This window comes from Heteronotia binoei, chromosome 12, assembly GCF_032191835.1.
Source record: "Heteronotia binoei isolate CCM8104 ecotype False Entrance Well chromosome 12, APGP_CSIRO_Hbin_v1, whole genome shotgun sequence".
Lineage (NCBI taxonomy): Eukaryota > Metazoa > Chordata > Lepidosauria > Squamata > Gekkonidae > Heteronotia > Heteronotia binoei.
This window is the reverse complement of record NC_083234.1, coordinates 9,283,942-9,311,069: the sequence shown is the minus strand read 5'-3', so window position 1 is coordinate 9,311,069 and position 27,128 is coordinate 9,283,942. Positions and strand designations below refer to the sequence as shown.

The window sequence follows — 27,128 nt, the reverse complement described above, 5'->3', positions numbered from 1 at the left end:
GGGGGTGCACGGTGGGAAGGCTTCTAGTGTCCTGGCCCCACTGATGGACCTCCTGATGGTTCCTGGGGTTTTTTGGCCACTGTGTGACACAGAGTGTTGGAATGGATGGGCCATTGGCCTGATCCAACATGGCTTCTCTTTTGTTCTTATGTGACATAGAGTGTTGGAATGGAGGGGCCATTGGCCTGATCTGACATGGCTTCTTTTATGTTCTTATGTCTGGGGCAGTGATGCTCTGTCTTCTTGGTGCTTTGTGGGGGGGGGGGGCAGTGGGAGGGCTTCTAGTGTCCTGGCCCCACTGATAGATCTCCTGATGGTTCCTGGAGTTTTTTGGCCACTGTGTGACACAGAGTGTTGGACTGGATGGCCCACTGGTCTGATCCGACATGGCTTCTCTTATGTTCCAACTAAGACAATAAGGGAGTTGGAGCATCTTCACTAGGAGGAAAGGCTGAAGAGGCTGGGACTTTTGATCTTACAAAAGGACTGATGGGCAGTGGGATGTCTGATAGAGGTTGCACGGGATGGAGAGAATTGGCAAAGAGAATATTTCGTCCCCTCTTCCAAAAAACTAGAACTCGAGGGCACCCAGTTAAGCTGATGGGCAGTAGATTCAGGACTGACAAAACAAAATACTTCTTTACATAGCAAGTGATTAAAATGTGGAATTTGCCACCAGAGGATGAAGTGATGGGCACAGGCACAGAAGGATTTCCAAGAGGATTAGGCGGATTCATGGACAATAGTTCTGTCAGTGGCTACTAGCCACGGTGACTGAGGGGAACCTCCACATTCCGAGACAGTCAGCTTCTGAATCCCAGAATCAGGAGGCAACATTAGGGGAGGCCTCGGCCTCTCTGCCCTGTCGCTGGACCTCTGGAAGATCTTGTCGGCCACTGAGTGAGACAGGATGCTAAACTAGATGGAACCTCACTGGTCTGATCTAGCTGGGCTCTTTTCATGTTTGCATGGAACTAAGATGCATGCAAGACCATGTCATTTAAATCGACAGGGCCTAGATACGCTAATTAAAGGTTACCTATATTTAATACCAACATAAAAATGGACAGCATTAAATGGCACTTTGTTATGAATACAATAGACGGCTCTATCAGATTAAAAGTAATTGGAAGTGAATAATAAATTTCTCAAAGCGCAGGGGCTTGGAAGACCTTCACATGGTGCTGTAGCCCCTAGGCTGCAGTCCTGATGCAAGGTTAACATGAAGTTTGCACGTGTTCAGAGGCCCTCTCAGTTATTCTTACTTCGCTGTTTTGAGTCCTCAACCGAAACCCCTGTTGAAAATTCTGGAGCTCAAAACCAATTGAGTGTTTATCTCAAACTGAATTCAGACTCCAACACAGCTGGAACCGATGCGACTGCCCATGAAAATTTAAACCTTGAATAAAACTTCGTTGGTCTTAAAAGTGCCACTGGACTCAAACTTTGTTCTGACGGACAGACTTGATCAAAATTGCAAGCATGCACCCTAGTCTGGATAGCCCAGGCAAGCCCAGTCGCATCAGACCTCACAATCTGAGCAGGGTCGACCCTGGGAAATACTTGGATAGGAGACCTCCAAGGAATACCAGGGCTGGGAGGCAGAGGCAGGCTTTATTTGGCCACCTCCCTGAATATCCTCCAGGCCCCCCAGTAGGGGTCAGTCACCAGAGGTTGATATGTTCCAGGTGCACACTCATGAAAAATACAGGGGAAAAAATAATAAAAAACCCTCTGTAAAAAAAACAGTATGTGACAACAGTTCTAGAAAGTGTGGAAGTAGAGCCATTTACACATTAAATTAAAGAGAAGAACCACTTTGATTTCCTTAACACAGTTGAAATGATAGCTTAATGGGAACTGTTAGGAGAAGCGATTGCCTTGAATAATAAATAACTAATGAGAAAAATTAAAAAAGCGAAAATGCTCGGCGGGAGAAATGATTCAGGGCTTTTAAAAAAAAAAAAAAAAAACCCTGCTATGTTCCCATAATCCTTCTTGAGTCTCCAGGCCAAACTTGCCACGGATCTCAGGTTATCATGTGCCAAGAAAGCATTCTAAGAAAACGGCAACTGCTGAGACGGTTCTACCCATTTCCCCTCTGCAGAAGAACCCACATGCCTTCTGCTCTTCCAGCCATCCGCCACTCAAGAGTCTGTACAACATTTCCATTCATACTTTGTTCGAATGACGTCGCCCAGTGCTTAACAAAAACAAAACCAGACCTTTTCCAGCCCGCAGGAGAGGATTGAAACCTGAGAATCCACCCCTCCTGGGAACCTGAAGGCCCAACCTGAGTGGAAAGACCCTTTATTACGCCCCCAAAGTTTACCTCCGGTGAAGAGTCCTCCCAGCTGGTAGTTGACAGTCCGGATTGGTCCCTCTTGCTTCCATTTGTGATTCTCTCGGGCTGTCACTTTTCTCCGCTTGCAGGCCTGTGGTTATTTTAGCTCTCTTTGCCCTCTTCGGTGGTTTGCTTCTGACTCGGCCCAGCTTCCCCCAGCGTCTTTGCAACTGTGACTTCCTGCAAGGGTGGCCCTTCCCACCGGCCTCACCACTGGCTCACACCGCTGGCAGATCTCCCAAAAAGAAAAAGAAAAACAGCAGACAAGGAGGGCGGGGACTCCAGGAAAGCTTTTGGAGCGTCTGAGAGCACAGAGGCTGGGAGTTCTCACAGGGCTAAACAGCTCTTCTGGCACGCCCCAGTGCTCCACTGCGGTCCTACTGGGTTTGCTTCCAAGGGAGCCTCTCTGCAGTGACTGCAAACGCAAATGTGGAGGTCGGCACTCCACCAGTTGGATTTCTGCCTGTCCCATTGATGTTAAAGGGCAGGAGCCCTGCAGGGGACGGGGTGGGGGAGGAGGAGGAGGAGGGGGGGAAAGCAGAAGTGGTAGAGTGAAACTTGACTCATCCCATTTAAGCAAGCCTTCCAGGTGAAGCAAGAGCCCCGTGGCGCAGAGTGGTAAAGCTGCAGTACTGCAGTCCCAAGCTCTGCTCACCGTTGCAAAGACCTGGGTTCGATCCCGGTGGAAGCTGGGTTTTCAGGTAGTCGGCTCGAGGTTGACTCAGCCTTTCATCCTTCCGAGGTCGGTCAAATGAGGACCCAGCTTGCTGAGGGGAAAGTGTAAAAGACTGGGGAAGGCAATGGCAAATCGCCCCGTAAAAAGTCTGCCGTGAAAACGTTGTGAAAGCAACGTCACCCCAGAGTCGGAAACGACTGGTGCTTGCGCAGGGGACTACCTTTACCTTTTTTTTTTTACCAGGTGAAGCAATTCTCTCTGGGCTGAGAAGAAGAAGATATCGGATTTTGTCAAGCCGCTGAAAGCAAGAAATGATTCTGGACTTTCTCCAGAGACAACCTGGTTTTCTAACGGCTTTTGCAGCTTTGGAAGGCAAGTTCCCTGCAGGAACAGATGTGGGAAGTGGCTTGGCCAAAACACAAGGACAGATGTCACTTCAGCATCAATGCATTTGCATTCTAGGGAGCACACACCGGTTGGATTTCTGCCTGTTCTGCAGCAGCTAACGGCATTGCCTGGAAAGAAAACAGATTTTTCTCTCTCCCTATAGCCATTATTGATAGTCTGTGCACTTTAATTCAAGACCTTGGAATGTGGGACGTCTCGCCGAAGTGCCTCTGAACATAGGCAGAGTGCCTTTTTCTCATCACAGCCACTGTCTCCCTCTCACAGGTCTGGAGCAAGGCTTATGGGAGAGGTTCTGACTGCCATAGAAGTATGTGGCCCCATCCCACTTCTAAAGAAACAGCGTAGTGTAGCAGTTAGGAGTGTTGGAATGGGATGAAGAAGATGATGATATTGGATTTATATCCTGCCCTCCACTCTGAAGAGTCTCAGAGCGGCTCACAATCTCCTTTCCCTTCCTCCCCCACAACAGACACCCTGTGAGGTAGATGAAGATATTGGATTTATATCCCGCCCTCCACTCCGAATCTCAGAGTCTCAGAGCGGCTCACAATCTCCTTTCCCTTCCTCCCCCACAACAGACACCCTGTGAGGTGGGTGGGGCTGGAGAGGGCTCTCACAGCAGCTGCCCTTTCAAGGACAACTCTGCCAGAGCTATGGCTGACCCAAGGGCGTTCCAGCAGGTGCAAGTGGAGGAGGGGGGAATCAAACCCGGTTCTCCCAGATAAGAGTCCGCACACTTAACCACTACACCAAACTGGATCTCGGAGGCCGAGGTTCAAATCCCCACTCTGCCATGGAAGCTCGCTGGGTGACCTGGGGCACTCACTTACACTCAGTCTCACCTACCTCACAGGGGTGTTGTGAGGATGAAATATAGAAAGATGTGCCCCACTTTGGGGTCTCCGTTGGGAAGGAAGGTGGGATAGAAATGGAGGAAATAAACACTCCATTAATGAGATAGATCAGGAGAGCTCTGTCTGCAGCTGTAGAAAATAGTCTTGGAGCATCTGAGAGCACACAGGCTGGGAGTTCTCACAAGGCTAAACAGCTCTTCTGGCAGGCCCCAGTGCTCCACTGCGCTCCTGTTGGGTTTGTTTCCAAGGGAGCCTCTCTGCAGCTACTGCAAATGCAAATGTGGAGGTCGGCACTCCACCAGTTGGATTTCTGCCTGTCCCGCTGATGTTAAAGGGCAGGAGCCCTGCAGGGGACGGGATGGGGGAATCCAGGAGGACCTGAAAGCTGAACAAAATTTGCGCTTTTGGGAGGCACTGCTGACTTCTTCAAATTGCTTTCTAACTGACTGCGATAATTCTACAGATAGTCTCCCCCCCCCCACTTCAGCCTTTCTGGTTACCTAACCTGTTCTGGGTTAGAGGTTTCTCCCTTCCTTCTTTTGTTTGTTTCTTTCCGCTTTTAGCCCAAGTTCATTCCAGGCCAGCGTTTTGTTTCCCACAGGACCCAGTGAGAACCTCCCAGGAAGAACAGAGAGGCAAGACTCGAGAACCCACAGTCACCCTGTGTGGTTGGCTCTTAGTGGGTTTTTTTTAAACAGGAAAAGCCCAGCAGGAACTCGTTTGCATATCAGGCCACACCCCCTGATATCACCACTGTCTCACACAGGGCATCTTATAGGAAAAGCCCAGCAGGAACTCTTTTGCATATTAGGCCACACACCCCTTATATCACCATTGTTTCACACAGGGCATCTTGTAGAAAAAGCCCAGCAGGAACTCATTTGCATATTAAGCCACACCCCTGATATCACCACTGTCTCACGCAGGGTATCTTGTAGGAAAAGCCAGCAGGAACTCATTTGCATATTAGGCCACACCCCCTGATATCATCACTGTCTCACACAGGGTACCTTGGAGAGCCAGTTTGGTGTAGAGGTTAAGTGCGCAGACTCTTATCTGGGAGAACCGGGTTTGATTCCCCACTCCTCCACTTGCACCTGCTGGAATGGCCTTGGGTTAGTCATAGCTCTGGCAGAGGTTGTCCTTGAAAGGGCAGCTGCTGTGAGAGCCCTCTCCAGCCCCACCCACCTCACAGGGTGTCTGTGTGGGGGAGGAAGATAAAGGAGAAGAACATAAGAGAAGCTATGTTGGATGAGGCCGATGGCCCATCCAGTCCAACACTCTGTGTCAGACAGTGGCCAAAACCCAGTTGCTATCAGGAGGTCCACCAGTGGGGCCAGGACACTAGAAGCCCTCCCACTGTGCCCCACCAAGCACAAAGAGTACAGAGCATTACGGCAAACGGAGTTCCATCAATATGCTGTGGCTAATAGCCACTGATGGACCTCTTCTCCATATGTTTTATCAAGGCCTTGAATTCAGTAGGAGCTCACAGGAGCACAGCTCCTGAACTTTTCTGATGCCCCCCTCCTCCTTCCAACCTACCTTGTCCATGGAATAGTAGGTGCAGCTGCATAACAATCCCTGGATTAGGAGAATGGGCAGCCAGCCAGCCACCAGGTGCTTTGCCATGCCCCCAGCAGCCCTCATTAACCCTTGGAGAAGCCCACACCACCCTTTCTCCACTTCTTATGTGATTTTGGGTGGCAGGTGGCTTGCTGGCCTTTGGACTATGGGGGGGGGGTGACTCTCCTTTCTTGTGTCAGGTTGCTTTTGGTTGCTGGGGGGGGCGCGGCATAGGCTAATGAGTTATGCTAATGAGTTCCACCGCCTATTTTTCTACAAAATGACCCCTGGTTTTATCCAATCCCCTCTTGAAGCTGTCTATGCCTGTAGCCGCCACCACCTCCTGTGGCAGTGAATTCCATGCGTTCATCACCCTTTGGGTGAAGGACTTCCTTTTATCCATTTCTAACCTGACTTGCTCAGCCCATCTGGAGTTTGGGAACCTTGAGGGCAAGCTAGAAACAAACTCTCGCGTCCCCTGTCACAGCGAGTCAGCTGTGAATGCTCAGTCTCGCCCCCCCACTCCTTCCCAGGCCTTTGGAAATGATCTTGTTGCAGCCATACTGGTTCAAGCCACAGTTGAGACTGGTGCACTTCCCAGGGGTAGTTTGCTACCACAGGAAAGGAGAACCTCTGCATTGTTCCTCCTGCCTAAAGTACTGAATTCCACCTGAACAGGTATGCCAAGAGCCAAGCCTTGGCCACTCTCAGTTTGGTGTAGTAGTTAAGTGCATAGACTCTTATCTGGGAGAACCGGATTTGATCCCCCACTCCTTCACTTGCACCTTGGGTCAGCCATAGCTCTCACAGAGCTGTCCTTGAAAGGGCAGTTTTTGTCAGAGCTCTCTCACCCAACTCACAGGGTGTCTGTTGTGGGGGGAGAAGACATAGGAGATTATGCATGGGATGGAGAAAGTAGAGAAAGAAGTCCTTTTCTCCCTTTCTCACAATACAAGAACTCGTGGGCACTCAATGAAATTGCTGAGCAGTCGGGTTAAAATGGATAAAAGGAAGTCCTTCTTCACCCAAAGGGTGATTAACATGTGGAATTCACTGCCACAGGAGGTGGTGACGGCTACAAGCATAGCCAGCTTTAAGAGGGGATTGGATAAAAATATGTAGCAGAGGTCCATCAGTGGCTATTAGTCACAGTATATATGTGTGTGTGTGTATGTATGTATGTGTATGTGTGTGTATACACACACACATATATTGGCCATTGTGTGACACAGAGTGTTGTACTGGATGGGCCATTGGCCTGATCCAACATGGCTTCTCTCATGTTCTTAAGCCACTCTGAGTCTCTGATTCAGAGAGAAGGGCGGGGTATAAATCTACGGTGGTCGTCTTCTTTCTTCTTCTTATCAAAAGGGATCTGGTAAGGATGTTTTTATGTAACCTTTCCCCCAAGGGGCCCTGGACAGCTTCCATTATTCTCCCTTCCCCCTTTTAGACTCACAACAGCCCTGTGAGGCAAGTTAGGCTGAAAGAGAAAGCGGTTGGCTCAAGATCACCCAGGAGGTTTTCTTGGCAGTGTGGGGATTCGAACCTGGGTCCTAATCAGACTGCTGCACCACACTTCACTTACCTGGGAGATTAGATTGGGAGAGGAATCCCAGATTCTTCTCCTGTTAAAAGTGGTTGTGATGCAATCTGTGTTTTGCTCCCACTGGTGGTCGATTTGATATTACAATCGTTTGGCATATCTCCCTGCAGATTTAAACCACAGTTTTTTCTGCCAGACATAAACGGTCGTGATGTTTTCTTGGCCACTAAAGCAACAGGAATTTACAAGAGCGAGAAATGGAGGAATGCAGAAAAGCCCAGATACCCTCACCTGCAGGCCGCAGGAAGACTCACAAACGACAGGATTTTACAGTATAAATATAGGTTTTATTAATATGTGAAATCCAACAGTACATTCGAAGACCTCGGCATAACACTGAAACAAACTGCACAAACTGAGCCAGGCCACCAATATCCACTGGCATCCCCAGCCAATTTAGAACTGCCAGCACATTCAGGGCACTTAAATGATTCTCAGCCTGACTGCGTTCTTCCGAATCCTGCGTTCTTCCGAATCCAGCCTCGCCCACTCTGCGTGAAGCACAAAGCTACCAGCGTTCCCTCTTAGCTAAGTTAGCATGAGCTAGCTCACAGATCTTTAGCCTCCGGCTCGCGCCTTTTTGTCTTAGCTCAGGAAGGATGACCCCGGAGCACAAGAATTGATGCAGCAGCTCACAACTTTAATGCCAGCAGCCCCCAAAGTAGAATTATTGCTCACAAGGCTTTGTAGCTTAGAGAGAACATTGGCTTCTTCTACATTATGGTTTTCTTTTCTGAAAAAACCATCCAGAAAGGGGGCCAGGTAGAAGCCCTTTGGCCTAGCGCAGCAACATTGAAATTAAATTCGGCAGACCAGCGCCCCCCATGTCTGACACATTCAAAAGCTGTCGAGGCACTCGGGATTCGAACCGGCGGGGTTGGTTCGGTGTTTTGCTGCCGACAGAGAGGTCACCACCAGCTCTTGCTGTGGAGGAACAGGGCAGAAGGTTGTTGGGTTTGCTTTAGAAATGGCAGTTCATGCGCTCCATGCACACAGCCATCCCTGTTGCAGAGGTGAGCGCAGAAAGGAGAGAAGCAGAAAGAAGAGACCCCCGCTCCTTCCCCCAGATTCTACTGTCGCACAGGGAATTATGATTGCAACGAAGACTGGGGTGGGATTCTAGCGGGAGCTCCTTTGCATATGAGGCCACACCCCCTTGATGTAGCCAATCCTCCAAGAGCTGACAAGGCTCTCTTTTTAAGCTCTTGGAGGACTGGCTACATCGGGGTGTGTGGCCTCATATGCAAAGGAGCTCCTGGTAGAATCCCACCCCTGATGAAGATGTTAAGGGGGAGTCATCAGAATTGCAATCAAGATCTACAAAGAGTGGGAAACAAGATTTATTGCCTCTTTGGGGAGGGGGGAGACGGGGGCCCCCTGAGCTTGTCCCGTTCTTTGATGGGGAATCTAGGGATGTGAATGATCGGGCTGCTGGCTCCAGGTTGGGAAATACCTGAAGATTTTGGGGGTGGAGCCAGAGAAGGCAGGGTTTGTGGAGGGAAGGGACTTCAGTGGGTATAATGACACTGAGTCCACTTTCCAAAGCGGCCATATTCTCCAGGGGAACTAATCTGTGCTGCCTGGAAATCACGTGTCACCAGTGTTCCCCCTAAGCTGAGTTAGTGGGAGCCAGCTCACAGGGTTTTTAGCCTCCGGCTCACACATTTTGGTCTCAGCTCAAGAAAAATGGCCCCAGATCAAGCTAATTTATGCAGGAGCTTGCCAAATAGAATTTTTGCTCCCAAGACTCCACAGCTTAGAGAGAGTTATTGGGAGTCACCCTAGGAAACCTCCAGCCACCACCTGGAGGCTGGCAACCCAATTGGACCGCTGTGGCTGGCATGGCCTTCCAGGTTTATGCCACTGCAAATGGCCAGATCTGACCCTTCAGAGGAAATGCCTGCATTTCTTCCCGCATGAAAACTACTTCTTGGAAATAGCTACAAAGCAAAAAAGGGCAGGACTCGAATTCAAGATACCTGACCCAATTTAACTCCTCAGCTCAGGGTTTGGATTAACAGTCAATACCCCTTAGCAGGGGTGGAATTCTGGCAGGAGCTTCTTTGCATATTAGGCCACACATCCCTGATGTAACCAATCCTCCAAGAGCTTACACGGCTCTTTTTTGTAAGCTCTTGGAAGACTGGCTACATCAGGCGTGGCCTAATATAGAATCATAGAGTTGGAAGGGATCTGTAAGCCGCCCTGAGCCCACCTCGGTGGGGTAGGGCGGGATATAAATCGAATAAAGTAAAGTAAAGTAAAGTAAGTCATCTAGTCCAACCCCCTGCACAATGCAGGAAACTCACAAACACCTCCCTCTAAATTCACAGGATCCGCATTGCTGTCAGATGGCCCTCTAGCCTCTGTTTAAAAACCTCCAAGGAAGGAGAGCCCCCCACCTCCCGAGGAAGCCTGTTCCACTGAGGAACCGCTCTAACGGTCAGGAAGTTCTTCCTAACGTTGAGCCGGAAACTCTTGATTTAATTTCAACCCGTTGGTTCTGGTCCTACCTTCCGGGGCCACAGAAAACAACACAAAGGAGCTCCTACTAGAATTCCACCCCTGCCCCTTAGCGCAACCAGATTTGGGTGATGACATCCTCAGGGCAGAGCTTTCTGCTCCTTTGAGTTCCCGTCCCGCCACCAACAACTTGAGAAATGATACAATCAGAGAGGTGCCCCCCCCTTCCTCAAACTGGCTGTCTTGCTAGATTAGACAACGGTCCATTTGGTGCAGCCCCTCCCCAAGAGGCAGGGCCTGTTCAGGGTCTTTTGCCACCTTCTGCAAAGTACAACTGTCCCCTCCTAGTCCCGCGTCCCCATCTCCCCATCATACTTGCTAACGGCTGGCAGGGAACTGAGCTCCTAAAAGGGTATCAACTAGGGTTGCCAAGTCCAATTCAAGAAATATCTGGGGACCTTGGGGGTGGAGGAGTCTTTGGGGGTGGAGCCAGGAGCAAGGTTGGGACAAGCAGAACTGAACTCCAAAGGGAGTTCTGGCCATCTCATTTAAAAGGACCGCACACCTTTTGAATGCCTTCCCTCCACTGGAAATAATGAAGGATAGGGGCACCTTCTTTGGGGGCTCATAGAATGGGACCCCCTGGTCCAATCCTCTTGAAACTTGGAGGAGTCTTTTGAGGAGAGGCACTGGATGCTATGCTGAAAATGTGGTGCCCCTATCTCAAAAAACAGCCCCCCCCCAAGAGCTCCAGATACCCGCTGATCAATTCTCCATTATTCCCTAGGGAATAATGGAGCGCCCAGTAGACACCCCCACCCCCCCCGCTTTCTGATGACCCTGAAGTGGGGGGAGGACCTCCAAACTGGGGGATTCCCTGCCCCCACTGAGGATTTGGCAACCCTGGTATCAACCCTTTTTGCATCAGCCTTGCAGAGAGCGGCGAAGGAAAGAGCATTTGAAATCGGAAGGGCTGGTTTATGCCTTTGGATTCATTCCTGCGGAGCGCAAACCTGCCCCTCTCGACAACCTTTGTTTCCAAAGCCATCCATGGAATCCGTAGCAATTTGCTCTGAGCAGATGCCACTGACCCAACCTGAGCATTAGCAAACAGATAGGCCGCCTTAAGAACATAAGGAAAACCGTCTTGGATCAGGCCAACGGCCCATCTAGTCCAACACTCTGTATCGCAAGGTGGCCAAAACCCAGGTGCCATCAGGAGGTCCACCAGCAGGGCCAGAACTCCAGAGCACCAAGAATACAGAGCACCATTGCCCCAGACAGAGTTCCCTTTATACCTTGCGGCTAATAACTACTATTTGGTGAGAGCCAGTTTGGTATAGTGGTTAAGTGTGCAGACTCTTATCTGGGAGAACTGGGTTTGATTCCCCACTCCTCCACTTGCACCTGCTGGAATGGCCTTGGGTCAGCCAGAGCTCTCTTATCTGGGAGAACTGGGTTTGATTCCCCACTCCTCCACTTGCAGCTGCTGGAATGGCCTTGGGTCAGCCATAGCTCTCGTAGGAGTTGTCCTTGAAAGGGCAGCTGCTGTAAGAGCTCTCTCAGCCCCACCTACCTCACAGGGTGTCTGCTGTGTGTGGGGGGGGAAGGTAAAGGAGATTGTGAGCCACTCTGAGACTGAGATTCAGAGTATAGGGGTGGGGATATAAATCCAATACCTTCTTCTACTGAGGGGCCTCTGCTCTCTGTTTCTCCAGCCCCTTCTTGAAGCTGTCTAAGCTGGCAACTGCCACCACTTCTTGCCTTAATAATGGGAAAGCTCCCAGTTTGATCTCCCCTTCCTGTTACCCTGTGCTAGAAGGTTGGTGGTGGGGGAGGGAAAGCCCCTATATAGAGAGGTTTGCTAAAACAGCATATGGTATGTATGGCTAAGATATAAACCATCGAGGAAGGCTTCACAGCCAAAACACATCTCGTTTGGTTTGGTTTCCAAGTATTTGATGCCATTTGTAAATGTGCCTCATCATAGGAATTATGCATGTCACTGGATCCCCGTGCATACAAGCACAATTTCACAAGGAAGGTTTTGCACACTAGGTAAAGATCCCTATGTATGTCGCCAACAATTATTTATAATTCGATTAAAGCTTTTTCATTACGGTTTTAGCTTTTTAAAAACTGACAGCGATGACTCTATACTTGGGTCTTTCCCCCTTTCTCCCCAACATTTTTGGTTACCTTGCCTGTTGCGGGTGGGAATTTTCTCCCTTCTTTTTTGGTTTGTTTTTTACCCTGTGCTAGGAGAACAGGTGCGGAACGTCTCATCCCATGAAGTGAAAAACAACATTTGTTCCATTCCCAGGAAGCGGCGCTTTGAATGCCACATTTAAACCCTGCTAAATATGCCAGCAGGTCATAAAACATCTGTGCCCACCTGCTAGCAAATGAAGCCTCTCCAAAATCTATTTTTATAAATAGAATTGTTGCATTTTTAAAGCAGCCTGAACAGATTAAAAGTACAGTCGGGGAAAAGATGGGGTTGGAAAAGACAGGCTGAACATTGGGTTGATTTCCACCTCACTCTCTCAGAGAGAGACTTCCTTAAAGTGCGTCACAAAACAGCCTGCTCTTGTCACATGAGCACGGCTGTTCAGGCTCTCTTTGGCCGACTTCCTTCTTCCAAATAACCCCAAAGAACGTTCCTAGGCATTGAGTGGCCTTTGTCATTAAGGAAACCCTTATGGGCAGAGGCGGAACTCTAGCAGGAGCTCCTTTGCATATTAGGCCACACCCCCTGAGGTAGCCAATCCTCCAAGAGCTTACAAAAAAGAGCCCTGTAAGCTCTTGGAGGATTGGCTACATCAGGGGGTGTGGCCTAATACGCAAAGGAGCTCCTGCTAGAATTCCACCCCTGCTTATGGGAATGGACATCCTGACCTTCCCCAAACTGGCTACGCATAAAAGGAGCACGGCGGGGGGGGGGGGGCTGTTATTGCTACAGATGAAGAGGGATCAACCGTCACCCCCCGTAGGTGAGGCAGGAGGTACAAACCAGGATTTTGCCTTGAGGCGGAACTTGCATCTGCCCAAGTACAAGAGGTAGAGAATGAAGGGAAGAGGCCAGAAACTGTTCTGTGTTACCCCCCGCAACACACCCTGAAAGGGCAGCTGCTGTGAGAGCCCTCTCAGCCCCACACACCTCACAGGGTGTCTCTTGTGGGGGGAGAAGATACAGGAGATTGTAAGCCGCTCTAATTCAGAGAGAAGGGAGGGGTATAAATTTGCAGTCTTCTTCTTCTAATATTAGAGTTGCCAACCTCCCACTGGGCCCAAGAGATATCATAAGAACGTAAGAGAAGCCATCTTGGATCAGGCCAGCGGCCCATCCTTTCCAACACTCTGTGTCAGTGGCTGAGAAATTCAAGTATCATCGGGAGGTCCACCAGTGGGGCCAGAACTCCACAAGCCATCCCAGTCCCCCCTACAAGCACCAAGAATGCAGAGCACAAGAACAGAAGAGAAGCCATGTTGGATCAGGCCAGTGACTCATTCAGTCCAACACTCTGTGTCACATAAGAACATAAGAGAAGCCATGTTGGATCAGGCCAGTGGCCCATCCAGTCCAACACTCTGTGTCACATAAGAACATAAGAGAAGCCCTGTTGGATCAGGCCAGTGGCCCATCCAGTCCAACACTCTGTGTCACATAAGAACATAAGAGAAGCCCTGTTGGATCAGGCCAGTGGCCCATCCAGTCCAACACTCTGTGTCACTTAAGAACATAAGAGAAGCCCTGTTGGATCAGGCCAGTGGCCCATCCAGTCCAACACTCTGTGTCACATAAGAACATAAGAGAAGCCATGTTGGTTCAGGCCAATGGCCCATCCAGTCCAACACTCTGTGTCACATAAGAACATAAGAGAAGCCATGTTGGATCAGGCCAGTGGCCCATTCAATCCAACACTCTGTGTCACACAGTTGCTGAAATTGAGGTATCATCAGGAGGTCCACCAGTGGGGCCAGAACTCCACAAACCCTCCCACAAGTATCAAAAACACAGAGCACCACTGCCCCAGTTGATCTCCAGTAGACGGAGATCAGTTCTCCTCACGGAAAAGGCAGCTCCAGAGAGTGCATGCTATGATATTATACCCCAGCAAGATCACTCCCCTCTGCAACCTCCACCCTCAATTCCCCAGGAATTTCTCAACCCGAAGTTGGCAACCCTCCTAATTACTGCAAAGAAAGAGAAACAGCCATGGAGGTCTCTTTCTCAGGATAAGCACTGATGTCACAACACACACACACACACACACAAAACTAGCGAGGCAACGCTTGAATTGGAGCCCACTAACAGTCCTCCGCTTGAATAATTTTGCAAACCTTCACTCGTCTGCAAGTGAGAACGATCTTGCCACAGATTAGCCAATGGCACCGCAGGTTGTCCAGGGAGCCAGTCCCTCACAAGGCCTTAGCTAAAGTGTGAGATATGGCGGGTGCGTGCGTGTGTGTGAAGGGATCCATCTGAGATTAGTGAGTGCAGGAACATGGAAGAGAGGGGCATTTTCAGGAATCTGGTTCGCCGATCGTAGTCGGTGTACATAAACCAGATTCTCATGTCGCCAAGCCGATCAAGCCTCACCGGCTTTGGGTTTTTCCATCTCTTGACGATTTTATAATCTTCTTGGAAAGATGCTAATTACCTCTTTTGTTCTAGGTGCAACGTTGACAATCAGCTTGCTGAATTAAAGCTCAGGAGGCCACTGTTACATTTCTCTCTCATTGTTATTAATTATTGTTTCTTATGGTGGGTAGACTTTGGTCTTTTCTTTTGATCCACTACTTGAAAACTATGATAACCTAGGTGGGAGGGGGGAGAGAGAGAGAGAGAGAGAGAGAGAGAGAGAGAGAGAGAGAACACCATCTTTCAAGTCACACAGAACTCTTCCTTGGGCGCTTCTGTTTGAAACAGTAATTGGCCCAGGTAAAATAAATAAGACACGTTTTAAATAAACAATACACCAAAAAAGGATTGTCTCGGTTGTTCCATAGCAAGCAAGGGAAACAACTTCCCAGAAGTCCACAAGAAAGCATCTCGCCTCCCCACGTCATAGCGCTGTCTGCGTATTCTGTCATACGACAGCTTGAAGGTATTTTGTTCAGGGTTCCTGACATTTCTGTGCAGGCTGAAACTCATCAGGCAAACTGGTTCTCACTGAATTACTCCTTGTCACTTGCAGGGAACTGGGACGCCCCCTTGGGGGAAGAAACCCTAGAGAGGTGGGTTTGCCAAGTCTCCCGCGGCTGCTGGTGGGGGACTTTTTCTCTCGTGCGCTGTGCAATGATGTCACCCAGAAGCAACGTATTATGCCGGGTGCGTCATGCAGGACACTCTAGGAATCTGCTTGAAACCCTATGTTTTCACGTGGGGACGCTGTAGCAATTTTGGGGGGGGACTCTATGGCTTTTGGGGGGCGGGGATGCCCCCTGGCAATGTCTTCCCTACCGGCGGGTTGGGGTCTGCCAAACTGGAGGATCCTCCGTCCCCGGCTGGAACTTGAGAACCCTACAGAGAGGGAATATTTCAGATTCAAACTTGCAAGTCTTATTTTGCTCACTTCTGTGTTCCTGTTTCGGGGATGGGAAGAGGGTTCTGGTGTTTGTGTGTTTTGTTCTCTCTAGTGTTTGCGAGTCGATATTACACCGGCGTATGTCTGCTGCTATATCTCCCTGCAGATTCAAAGTGCAGGGAGATATGCTGGACATAAACCAGTGTAATATCAAATCAACCACTAGAGGGAGAAAAAGACGTGTGAAACGGGGTAGAGGGGAAACCCTGAAGAAACAGGAACTTAGAAGTGATGAAAATGGGGATGGCAAAGACTTTTGTCTGAGTTACGGACAGGAACAAGCAATTCTCAGATACAACCAGATTTTTTTTTGGGAGGAGTGAAGAGAGGGACTAGAGTTCAAGTTTACCCTCTGCCATGTATCCATTGCCTGGCCAAAGACACACCACGCTCTACTTCAGTCCTTCTGTCTGTAAAATGGGAGCAGCGATAGCATCCCTTCGGACAAATCATTGTGGGGACTGGCACAATAAAAACTATATGATACACCTGTTCATTCTAAAAGGACACAGGCAGGATTTAACAGGAATCAGAAGTGCAAGAACGGGACGGTACACCAGGGATTGTCTTAGTGGTTAAAAACTAAAAGGTCAAGGTCGTCCCCTGTGCAAGCACCAGTCGTTTCCGACTCTGGGGTGACGTTGTTTCCACGTTTTCACGGCAGACTTTTTAAAGGGTGGTTTGCCATTGCCTTCCCCAGCCATCTAAAAACTAAAAAAACTACATCCCAGGAAAGGAACACTGCGGAACTCCAGCCACAGCCTGGCATAATGATGCAAACTCAAGGAGGGGTACGCTTCAAATATAAACTAATGCTTCCTCTGATACGATCTTCTCTTTTCTCATTATTGACATGGTGAAACAGGCTTGCAGGTTTTGATGTGTTGCAAAAAACCTGCAAGCCCTGTTTCACCAGAGGCAAGAGACAAACAAATGTGCCCACCGATCATCCTATTATATCATTACAGGTTCTCTTCCAAATGACTTTTCTCCATTCCCAGCCTACGACGACACCAAAGATGTGTGTAGCCTGATCCTATACACATTTACTCAAAGGCCCATTCATCACAATGGGGCTGGCTCTCAAACGAGAATGCTTAGGATTATAGGCTAAGGCTGCGTACATAACGGTTTTTCAAAGACCTGAAGAAAATGCAGATGCTCCCATTCCTTTTTAAAAATAAATAACTAACCAAAAGCAAATTCTAAGCCTGGAACCACAACTGGAGGTGTTTCAGTGCCCCAACGGAATTACAGCATGCTTGCTACCTTGACTTTCAACTCTGGCCCAACAAATTTGTGTACGGTTTTGAAATGCTACGCGGATGCAAAACCTCTATTTGGTTCCCAAGGCTAAGGCCTGCCATTCTTGGGAAATCATTCAGAGACAGTGGACTGTAATGGCCAGGACGCTCTCAGCCTCACTAGAAGAGCAGTGGAAGAGAGCTGCGATTTGAGCCTTTCTGAGTTCAAAAGCAGTTCTGTGAGATCCCTGATCTGGATCTTGAACATATGAAGCTGCCTTCTTTTGAAACAGATCCCCCTCGATCCATCAAAGTCAGTATTGTCTACTCAGACTGGCAGCGGCTCTCCAGGGTCTCAAGCTGAGGTTTTTCACGTCTACTTGCCTGGACCCTTTTTAGTTGGAGACGCCGGGGATTGAACCTGAGACGTTCTACTTACCAAGCAGATGCTCTACCACTGAGCCACTGTCCCACAGTGCCGGAAAGAGTAAAATAATCCTTGCCTTAGTAACCCCTTCCCTCCTATAGGTTTGATTTCCCACTCCTCCACACGCAGCCACCGAAATGGCCTTGGGTCAACCATAACTCTCGCAGAGTTGTCCTTGAAAGGGCAGCTGCTGTGAGAGCCCTCTCAGCCCCACAGGGTGTCTGTTGTGGGGTGAGAAGGTATAGGAGACTGTAAGCCTCTCTGAGTCTCTGATTCAGAGAGAAGGGTGGGATATAAATCTACAATTCTTCTTCTTCTTAGAAATCAGCCCCTCCAAACCATTATTGATTCCAACAGTGTGGGGGGGGGGCGACAAGTATAAAATGGAGGGTCCTAATTCCTAGTGAGAAAGTTGTGCGGGGAAAGGGTTTGATCCTGCCACCCCTTATGCCTCCTTGGTAACTGTTAAAAATGCATTGGGAGATCTTCCAAGGTCTCGTTCTGTTAGGCCCCAAACGTCAAATAAAGCAAATGCGCAGTTTAGGTCTGCCCTTTGCTACAAACTCTGTCAAGCCGGGGTTCCCATCCTTTTTGAGCCTGCGGGCACCTTTGGAACTCTGACACAGTTTGGTGGGCGCAGCCAGAAAATGGCTGCCGCAGGATGTGCAGCGAGCCCCAAAATGGCCACCGCAGTTTACCTTCAGTCACACAGTGAAAAGCTTTGTGCGATGGCAGTAGTTGCTCCCAGGTTAATTTTTTTTTCAGAAATCTGCCCAGCCAATCAAATCTCCAATGGCCGACCAAAGATGGTGGGCACCTTTGCGTTGGGAACCCTGCGACAGAAAGTGCCCCTCTGAGCTGGCCGTTCGGTTCTCCATTTCTATACCTGCCCTCAGCCCTAGCAAATACTTGCTCGAAAATTGTCATTTGGTTTCTCGTGACGAATACAAGCAAGAGATTGGGGAGGGGTGGAAGAAAAATACCAAAAGCCACCCCCCCACACACCAACCTCCCCAAATTCTCTGTTGCTACGGTTACAGTAAACACCAAAAGCCTTGTGCAACCAATCCTGGCAGGTCTTCCGGCTTCTTAATATTGATACACATGCTACAGTTATGTCAGAAAGCGAGCGAGTCAAAAACGGCACGAAACGACGGCGCTACAAAACTGTGCTTTGCAGAGAGATCCTCTTTGCCTGTCGCAACTCCCTTCTCCGTTTGGCCCCATCCCCATCCGCTTGCCCCCCCCCCCCCAAAAAAAAAATCCTGCCCAAATTGATTCCAGCTTCTCCCCACCCCTGTAGTGGAGCAGAAACCAGATTCCAGCAGATGTGTCCCAAGGGATCCAGTCAGGGTGGGTGGGCGGGAGTGCACAAAGACAGGTTCCCTCTCATTGGTATTGCTCCGGGAAGAGAGACTGACACATTCCAGAATAATAAAAAAAAAAAAAACTGCAATGAAGAGAATGCTTTGAAAGGTTAAAACAGTTCCGAGACGTCTCATCAACCCTTCTCGACTGAGCCGATGGCAGTCACCGGCTACCCGATACCTCCCTCTTTGGTCCATGGCTCACGGAGTTCGTGTCCCTTTGGAAGGCGGCCACGGCACAGCTGATAAGAGTTCGCAAAAGGGCACTGGGGCCACGCTGGAGGCCCCCTTTATCTTTCGGACTTCACCTTGTACTTAAGGATGAGGTAGGCCACAAGCCTTAAGATGACGAAGAAGATGCCCAAGACGATGAAGTCTATGTAGAGTTTGGCCTCCCCCACATCCAAGACTTCCAGAATCTTGGTCGGATCCTTGAAAGGACAGTCGTCCACCTTGCATTCCAGCTCTCCACGTTCCAAGGCGTAGATGGTGAGGATAACGCCCTCAAAGCCGTACCTGAAGGAGGACACAAGGAATGTGGTCACCGAGAGCTTAGTAAGAATAAGAGACTGGTGCTTACCCATGTCTTGAAGAGTGGAAAGAAAAGATGGGAGAATATGCAGCTATGGCAAAATTGACTAACCACTTAAATTAAAAAATCAAGTACTGAATTTGAGAGTAAACTATTATAGTTGAGCTGTAAAGGTGATGGGATTATATAATACAATAGTACACTATTTGTTTTTGACTTTTTAGATAACCGATGGTTGTTAGTGTTGTTCACGTTTTATATCACGTACTCAAACTGGGAATGTATTGATGGATTTTAATAGTATATGGACTTTTGTTACTTCTTATAGAGCCCCATGGTGCAGAGTGGTAAAGCTGCAGTACTGCAGTCGGAGCCCTCTGCTCATGACCTGAGTTTGATTCCAGCGGAAGCTGGTTCAGGTAGCTAGTTCCAGGTTGACTCAGCCTTCATCCTTCCAAGGTCGGTAAAATGAGTACCCAGCTTGCTGGGGGAAAAGTGTAGATGACTGGGGAAGGCAATGACAAACCACCCCGTAAAAAATCTGCCATAAAAACGTTGTGAAAGCAACGTCACCCCAGAGTTGAAAACGACTGGTGCTTGCACAGAGGACTACCTTTACCTTTTTTTTTACTTCTTATAATTTTTTTTTAAATGACTATGTGTGTATTTCAAATCTATACAAAACACTGAGAGAACTGTTCAGATATCCTTCTTTATAACTTGCTTTTCTAGTTTGGGAATTGCAAAAACATACTTAGGAGAATAGTGGTATTGATAACATTATGAAAGTATAATGAATTACTTGGATTTAAGAATCCATTTTTATATTGCCGTTAAAATTTGTAAAAGTGCTTTATCTTTATTCTTTCTCCCCCTTATACCTCAGAAACACTGCAGATAGAACTATTCTTTAAGATAACAGAATCAAAGTGTAATACTAAATGACAAGGTAAATTAAAACTTTACAACATGACAATGTCAGATTCTTTTGGAATATCATAAAACACCCTGTATAAGTTTTTAAAATAGAGAAATATTCTTGAATATTATAGCTATGCTCTATTGTCTGCCTTAATATATGAAAAATGCATTTTATTAATATCATTAACTTCCTTTCATGTACAAAATTATTCATGATATCTGTAAACTTTTAAATGAGTTTTCATCTTTCTTAATCCCTCTTTCCTTCTGTATCCTAATGTTTCTTTTTTTCAGAAAAATAAAAAACTTTATACATAAAAAAGAAGAAGAGATTAAATTTATTCCCTTTCCTTCACTTGAAGTCTCAGAGTGGCTTACTATCTCCTTTCCCTTTCCCTCCCCACAACAGACACCCTGTGAGGTAGGTGGGGCTGAGAGAGCTCTGACAGAAACTGCTCTTGAGAGAACAGCTCTGAGAGAACTGTGACTGACCCAAGATCATTCCAGCAGGTGCAAGTGGAGGAATGGGGAATCAAACCCAGTTCTCTGAGATAAGAGTCCGCCGCTCTTAACCACTACACCAAGCTGGCACTCTGCACACACACGCACACACACACACACACACACACACACACACATACACAAATACTATCTAAAAGTTTGGGCTCAACTAACATTCCCTCACAAGGGTATCAAAATTATTATTTGTTTATTTTAAACATGTATTAGTTCCTTTTCTACACTAATTAAAACTTAAAACTGCCTCCAAACCAGCAGAGTCTGAGAAAACTGCGATAAAATAATGACGAACCGTTTAACAACCCTTTCCCCAAAGCCGCCTAAAACAAAATTGTTTTTTTGCCCTTGCCTGCTAAACGCTAGCAAGGACGAAACCACACTGCGAGCAAACCCCCACAAGTTATGGAGCCACCAAAGATAAGGCCCTGCCCTGCATCTTTCACTACCATGCCCCAACCAGACAGGACCAGCATCACGTAGCAACATGAGAGATAGCTCCCTCACAGCCAATCACACCCCATAGCACAATGACATGCAGACGACATTCTAGATGCCTGGACAACATCAAAGGGCATGGTGTGACACCTGGGAGGCCCACCTGACATAAGAGACATACGAACTCCATTGTAGGTAGGTGGGGATGGTCTTGAAGCTGACGAAGAAGCCAGAGAACAGGAGGACGGGGATGGCTGTCACAGGGCCCACAAAAGTGGCCACCTAGGAGAGAAAGGAAGAGAAACCATGAGGCTCTGAGTGCAGAACATGTGAAGCTGCCTTCTACGGAATCAGACCCTTGGTCCATCAAAGCCAGTATCGGCAACAGCTCTCCAGGGTCTCAGGCAAAGAGATCTTTCCCATCACCTCCTGCCCGGTCCTTTTTAACTGGAGATGCCAGGGGTTGAACCTGGAACGCTCTGTATGCCAAGCAGATGCTCTGCCACTGAACTACGGATTCTGGACTCTGAGGAGGTTCAGGATCCAAAAATGACATTTCCATAGGCGATTGTGTGGGGTGTGTGTGTGTGTGGAATTGGAATGTGTGTGTCATTTAGCAAGCCAAGAACCCAAATCCTCAGTTTGATTAAACTGAGATGCTGGTGAGGCAATGCGTAGCTCCTTTGCAACGGCGGCAACCTTAGAGGCTCGATCAGATGGAAGGCCCAAAGGTCAATGCTTTTGCCCCACAACAAACAGGGACTTCCAAAAGGCTTTGGAAATCACCTAGGGTTGCCAAGTCCAATTCAAGAAATATCTGGGGACTTTGGGGGTGGAGCCAGGACACTTTGGGGGTGGAGCCAGGAGACATTAGGGGTGGAGCCAAGATCAAGGTTGTGACAAGCATAATTGAACTCCAAAGGGAGTTCTGGCCATCACATTTAAAGGGACGGCACACCTTTTCAATGCCTTCCTTCCATAGGAAATCATGAAGGATAGGGGCACCTTCTTTGGGGGCTCATAGAATTGGACCCCCTGGTCCAATCTTTTTGAAACTTGGGGGGCATTTTGGGGAGAGGCACTAGATGCTATACTGAAAATTTGGTGCCTCTACCCCCCAAAAACAGCCCTCCCCAGAGTCCCAGATACCTATGGATCAATTCTCCATAATTTTCTATGGGACTAAATCTCCATAGGGAATAATAGAGCTCCCAGCAGACATTTCCCTCCCCTCCCCCCGCTTTCTGACGACCTTGAAGCAGGGGGAGGGACTCCAAACCGGGAGATCCCCTGCCCCCACCTGGGGATTGGCAACCCAAAAATCACCCCTCCTGATAGGATTGCCAACTCCAAGTTGGAAAATACCTAGAGAGTTGGGGGGGGCGGAGTCTAGGGAAGGTGGGACTTCAGAGGGATATAATTTCATAGAGTCCACCTTCCAAAACAGCCATATTCTCCAAGAGAACTGATCTCTGTTATCTGGCAACTGGTTGGAATTCCAGGAGATCTCCACGCTCCACTGGGAAATTGGTGGTGACCAGGGGTGGGATTCTAGCAGGAGCTCCTTTGCATATTAGGCCACACACTCCTGATGTAGCCAATCCTCCAAGAACTTACCAAAAAGAGCCTTGTAAGCTCTTGGAGGATTGGCTACAGCAGGGGGTGTGGCCTAATATGCAAAGGAGCTTCTGCTAGAATTCCACTCCTGGTGGTGACACATCCCAGAACAAAAAAAAAATCCAAACTTTGATGGGGTCTGAACTGGCTGAAATGGGGATTGAACAAGATCTTGTGGTTGTAGTGGAGCACTTGATGAAAATGTCGACTCTGTATGTGGCAGCGCTCAGTAGGACTTAAACAGCACTATTATCTGTGCCTGTTGCGTGTGCTCTCCTGCCTTCTTTGGTTTTACATATTCCAAGTCCTATTGTCCCTATATAGATTTTCTGACCGTGCCAGCCCATAGAAGAGTCCTCTTTTTAGCTAGGTTTAATGTGCTCCCTACTGCTGTTCTAAGTGGGCGCTACATGAGAAAGTCCTAATCTGAAAGATACCCTCTACTTGGGTATCACAGAGACCACAGCACTTCTTCAGGGAACCCCTGGAGGACTGGCACCTTATCCAACTGCATGCCTTCCCCCTTCCCCAGGGCCCCCTTCATAAAGCAGCATGGTCTAAAGCAGTTGGGGATCTATGTGGTACAGAGTTTGACTGCCAACATTCAAAACAGTAAAAATGTTTAATAAGAAGAGAAAGAAAAAAAACAAAAACAAAAACAGTTACATCTAAAAGTTTAGCACAGCACCTGAACAGCAACCAGAGGGACAAATAAAGGTGGATATAAACGCATCCTCTCGTCCTTGGTGTAAACTTGCCCTACCTTGTGAATGACTACCTGGGGTCCCCTCTGCCTCTCCCACAGGCAGGAGCCCACAGACTGGCAACCTCTCTCCTTGAGCGCCAGCCGAGGACTGACCTTTTCCCGCCTAACTCAAATAAAAAAACAAAAGAACTTCCTGCCCCTCTAGGAGGCTTTCCCCCTAGAGTTGCTGGTTTAACTCCAGAAGGGAGGAGGGAATGAGGGGAAGGCTAAAGAACTTCCTGCCCCTCTAGGAGGCATCACCCCTAGAGGCACTGGTTTAACTCTGAAAGGGAGGGGGGGATGAAGGGAAGGCTAGGCCACAAAGCCTGCTTTAGTAGTTTCACGTTCCCCTCCAACCAAGCACCAACATTACCCGTCCCGGTCATTTTTTCTCTCGAGGGACAGAACCCCCCAAATGCGACCTCCTTCTGCCTGGACTGGTGGAATTCCCAGACCTCTGCAAGACCCAGAAATCTGGACGCGATGGATTCTGACACTACTCTGCAAGGCAGTTGCTATATTCCAGGGGTGGCCAACGGTAGCTCTCCAGATGTTTTTTGCCTACAACTCCCATCAGCCCCAGTCAGCATGGCCATGCTGGCTGGGGCTGATGGGAGCTGTAGGCAAAAAAAACATCTGGAGAGCTACCGTTGGCCACCCCTGCTATAAGACACCTGTTCAGGCAGGTTTTAATAACTAACTGGAGGTGCTCTTAACGTCTATGGGGGTGTGTACTATCTATCCCACAGTATCAACATAAATTATTTTAAACCAGACAGAACGCCATCTGAATTGCATTTAAACTGTTTTAATATTTTAATGTTTTAATAATGTTTTATCGTCATCATGTGAATCAGTCATCGAATTGCGACTGTCGTTAGCCGCCCCGAGCCCGTCTGGGGAGGGCGGGATACAAGCGCAATAAACCAACCAACAAACAAATAGCCCTCTGACAGCACAGAACCTCACCCCTTGCCCTGAAAAGAGACAACCTTGATGTCTGCCTAACCTGTAAGGAGGTGGAAGCCGCTCCAATCAGAAGCCCCAGAGACTGGGCCACCAGAGCGGTGGAGGTGGCCAGGGCAGAAAAGAGCAGGAAGCGTGTAACTTCGGGGGGCTGGCCCGTCATCCAGTACACGATGCTGCAGTAGACGATGGGACAGATAACCTGCAGGGAACAGGAGGCAGATTAGCAGACTGGCGTTCCAAACTGTGAAGGGTTTCCACACACACACCCCCGACCAATACTCGCTCTAAGCTGTGGGGTCTTATGAGCAAAAATGCTACTTTTCCCCCCATTGATATATTTTGAAAATATACACGTTAATATCAATATTAATACTCATATACAATTAATTAATCTTATGGAATCAGGTTATAAACAAGCATAAATACTTACAGGCATATAATAAAATATCTAGTAAGAATTTTAAGTGATATAGATGTGTCTAGATACATAAACCATTTTCCATCCAAGGAGAGAGAGATCCAGATGAAAACAAGATTAAAGTTAAGGCAATAATTCCTGCATCCAAATACAATCAGTCTAATTGAACCCATATTATCATTAAACTGTTAAGTAAGCATTGCGAAGAATTCTTCACTGGCTAAATAATGCAAACTATTACAGATTATTCCAAAAACTACTCTCGAGTAATTACTATGAGGTGCGATCCACGACTAGCACAGTAAAAGAAAAGGAAGGTAGAAAAAGAGAGCAATAAAAAAGTACTAGTAAAAGGAAAAGAAACAAAAAACAAAACTGAAGAAAAATATTAAAAACTTATAAGTAGAAAAGATCAAGATATTCTGGTTTGTATGGTTGAATATCATTTGCTGTAATAAATAAAAGGAAACCATTTCTCTGTGAATTTCGAGATATCATTGTTTGAGTTTAAATGTTGGATATGATCTGTTATTTTTTTCTAGTATGCTACTTCATGAGCTGCTGACATTAAAGTTGTCAGCTGCTGCCTCAATGAGTTTGCTCTGGGGCCATTAAATGAAAATATAAGATTAAAAAAAAAAATAGTGAGCCCTGTGGCTCAGAGTGGTAAAGCAGCAGTACTACACCCCAAGCTCTCTGCTTATGACCTGAGTTCGATCCCAGCAGAAGCTGGGTTTTCAGGTAGCCGGCTCAAGGTTGACTCAACCTTCCATCCTTCTGAGGTTGGTCAAATGAGGACCCAGCTTGTGGGGGTGTGTGTGGAAAGTGTAGATGACTAGGGAGGGCAATGACAAACCACCCCATAAAAAAAAAATCTGTCATAATGTGATGTCACCCCAAAGTCGGAAATGACTGGTGCTTGCACAAGGGACCACCTTTACCTTTTAAAGACAAAAATGCGTGAGCTGGAGGCTAAAAAATGGTGAGCTAGCTCACACTAACTCAGCCTAAAGGCAACGCTGCTCCCAACCCTCTTCAGTTGGGAACTGCAAAGGACATGTGAGTGGATCTCAAGGGGGTAAGTCCTTCACCCAAAGGGCAATTAACACCTGGAATTCACTGCCAGAGGAGGTGGTGGTTGCTGCAAGCACAGACAGCTTCAAGGGGGGACTGGATCAACATCTGGAGCAGAGGTCCATCAGTAGCTATTAGCCACAGGGTATTGATGGAACTCTCTTTCTGGGGCAGTGATGCTCTTTATTCTTGGTGCCTGGGGGGGCACAGTGGGAGGGCTTCTAGTGTCCTGGCCCCACTGATGGACCTCCTGATGGCACCTGGGTTTTGGCCACTGTGTGACACAGAAGGTTGGACTGGATGGGCCATTGGCCTGATCCGACATGGCTTCTCTTATGTTCTTATGAGGGAGGCTAGAGCCAGCGGTGTATGGAAGCACCAGGGGTGGGGGGAGCTGAACCCAGCAATCTTACCTGGAAAGGTACGTCCGCCATGGTCTTAGCTAGAAAATAGGCCTTCAAGCTGTACCAGTAATTCAGGTGCTCTCTGAGAAACACTGACATCTCTAGGGGGACTGGAAGGAGAGAAAGACGTAGCAGATAAGCAGCAAAGAGCACAAGTACACTGCACAGGGAAAGGACAAGGAGGAGGAGGAGGCAGAGAAGGGTCCTGGGGTCAACCGGGACACTGAGACAACAAGCCCCAACAGCCTCCTTTGCTCTACTCTGCCCCATTACCAGCTGCGAGAAGGAGACGCAACGGCCAGCAATCTCCTCTGCTTCTGCTTTGAACAGCATTAGAGATTGGGGTCACTGTGACCCGGATGGCCCAGGCTAGCCCAGTCTCTTCAGCTCTCAGAAGCTAAGCAGGGTCAGACCCTGGTTAGTATTTGAATGGGAGACAAGCAAGGAAGTCCAGGGTTGCTATGCAGAAGAAGGCAAGGGCAAACCCCCACCCTTTCCTCTCTTGCCTTGACCTGGATGACCCAGGCTAGCCTGATCTCAGAAGCTAAGCAGGTTCGATCCTGGTTAGTATTTGGGTGGAAGACCATCAAAGAAGTCCAAGGTTGCTTTGCAGAGGCAGACAGCGGCAAACCACCCCTGTTTTGACCTGTTGCCTTGTTTTGACCTGTTTTGACTCTTGCCTTAACCTGGATGACCCAGGCTAGCCCCGTTTCATGAGATCTCAGGAGTTAAGCAGGGCCGGCCCTGGTTAGCACTCGGATGAGAGACCACTAAGGAAGTCCAAGGTTGCAATGCAGAGGCAGGCAATGGGAAACCATTCCCGTTCATCTCTTGCTTTGAAAACCCCACCGGGGGTCATCATTAAGTCACTTGCAGCTCGAAAGCACCAACCCAGATGGCCCAAACTAGCCGGATCTCCCCAGATCTCAGAAGTTATATCCCGCCCTC

At 48.2% G+C, this 27,128-nt stretch overlaps 1 protein-coding gene across 1 annotated transcript in view; it reads right to left on the bottom strand.

Annotated features, from left to right (window-relative positions):
• Positions 1-18,536: 18,536 nt before the first annotated feature.
• ABCG4 (ATP binding cassette subfamily G member 4) overlaps positions 18,537-27,128 on the bottom strand; it is a 71,368-nt gene continuing 62,776 nt past the window's right edge. Inside the window, 4 exon segments of the mRNA XM_060250531.1 lie at positions 18,537-19,062; positions 21,117-21,235; positions 24,325-24,483; positions 26,190-26,290. Of these exon segments, the coding sequence (XP_060106514.1) occupies positions 18,837-19,062; positions 21,117-21,235; positions 24,325-24,483; positions 26,190-26,290 (605 nt within the window). The 3' untranslated portion in view covers positions 18,537-18,836.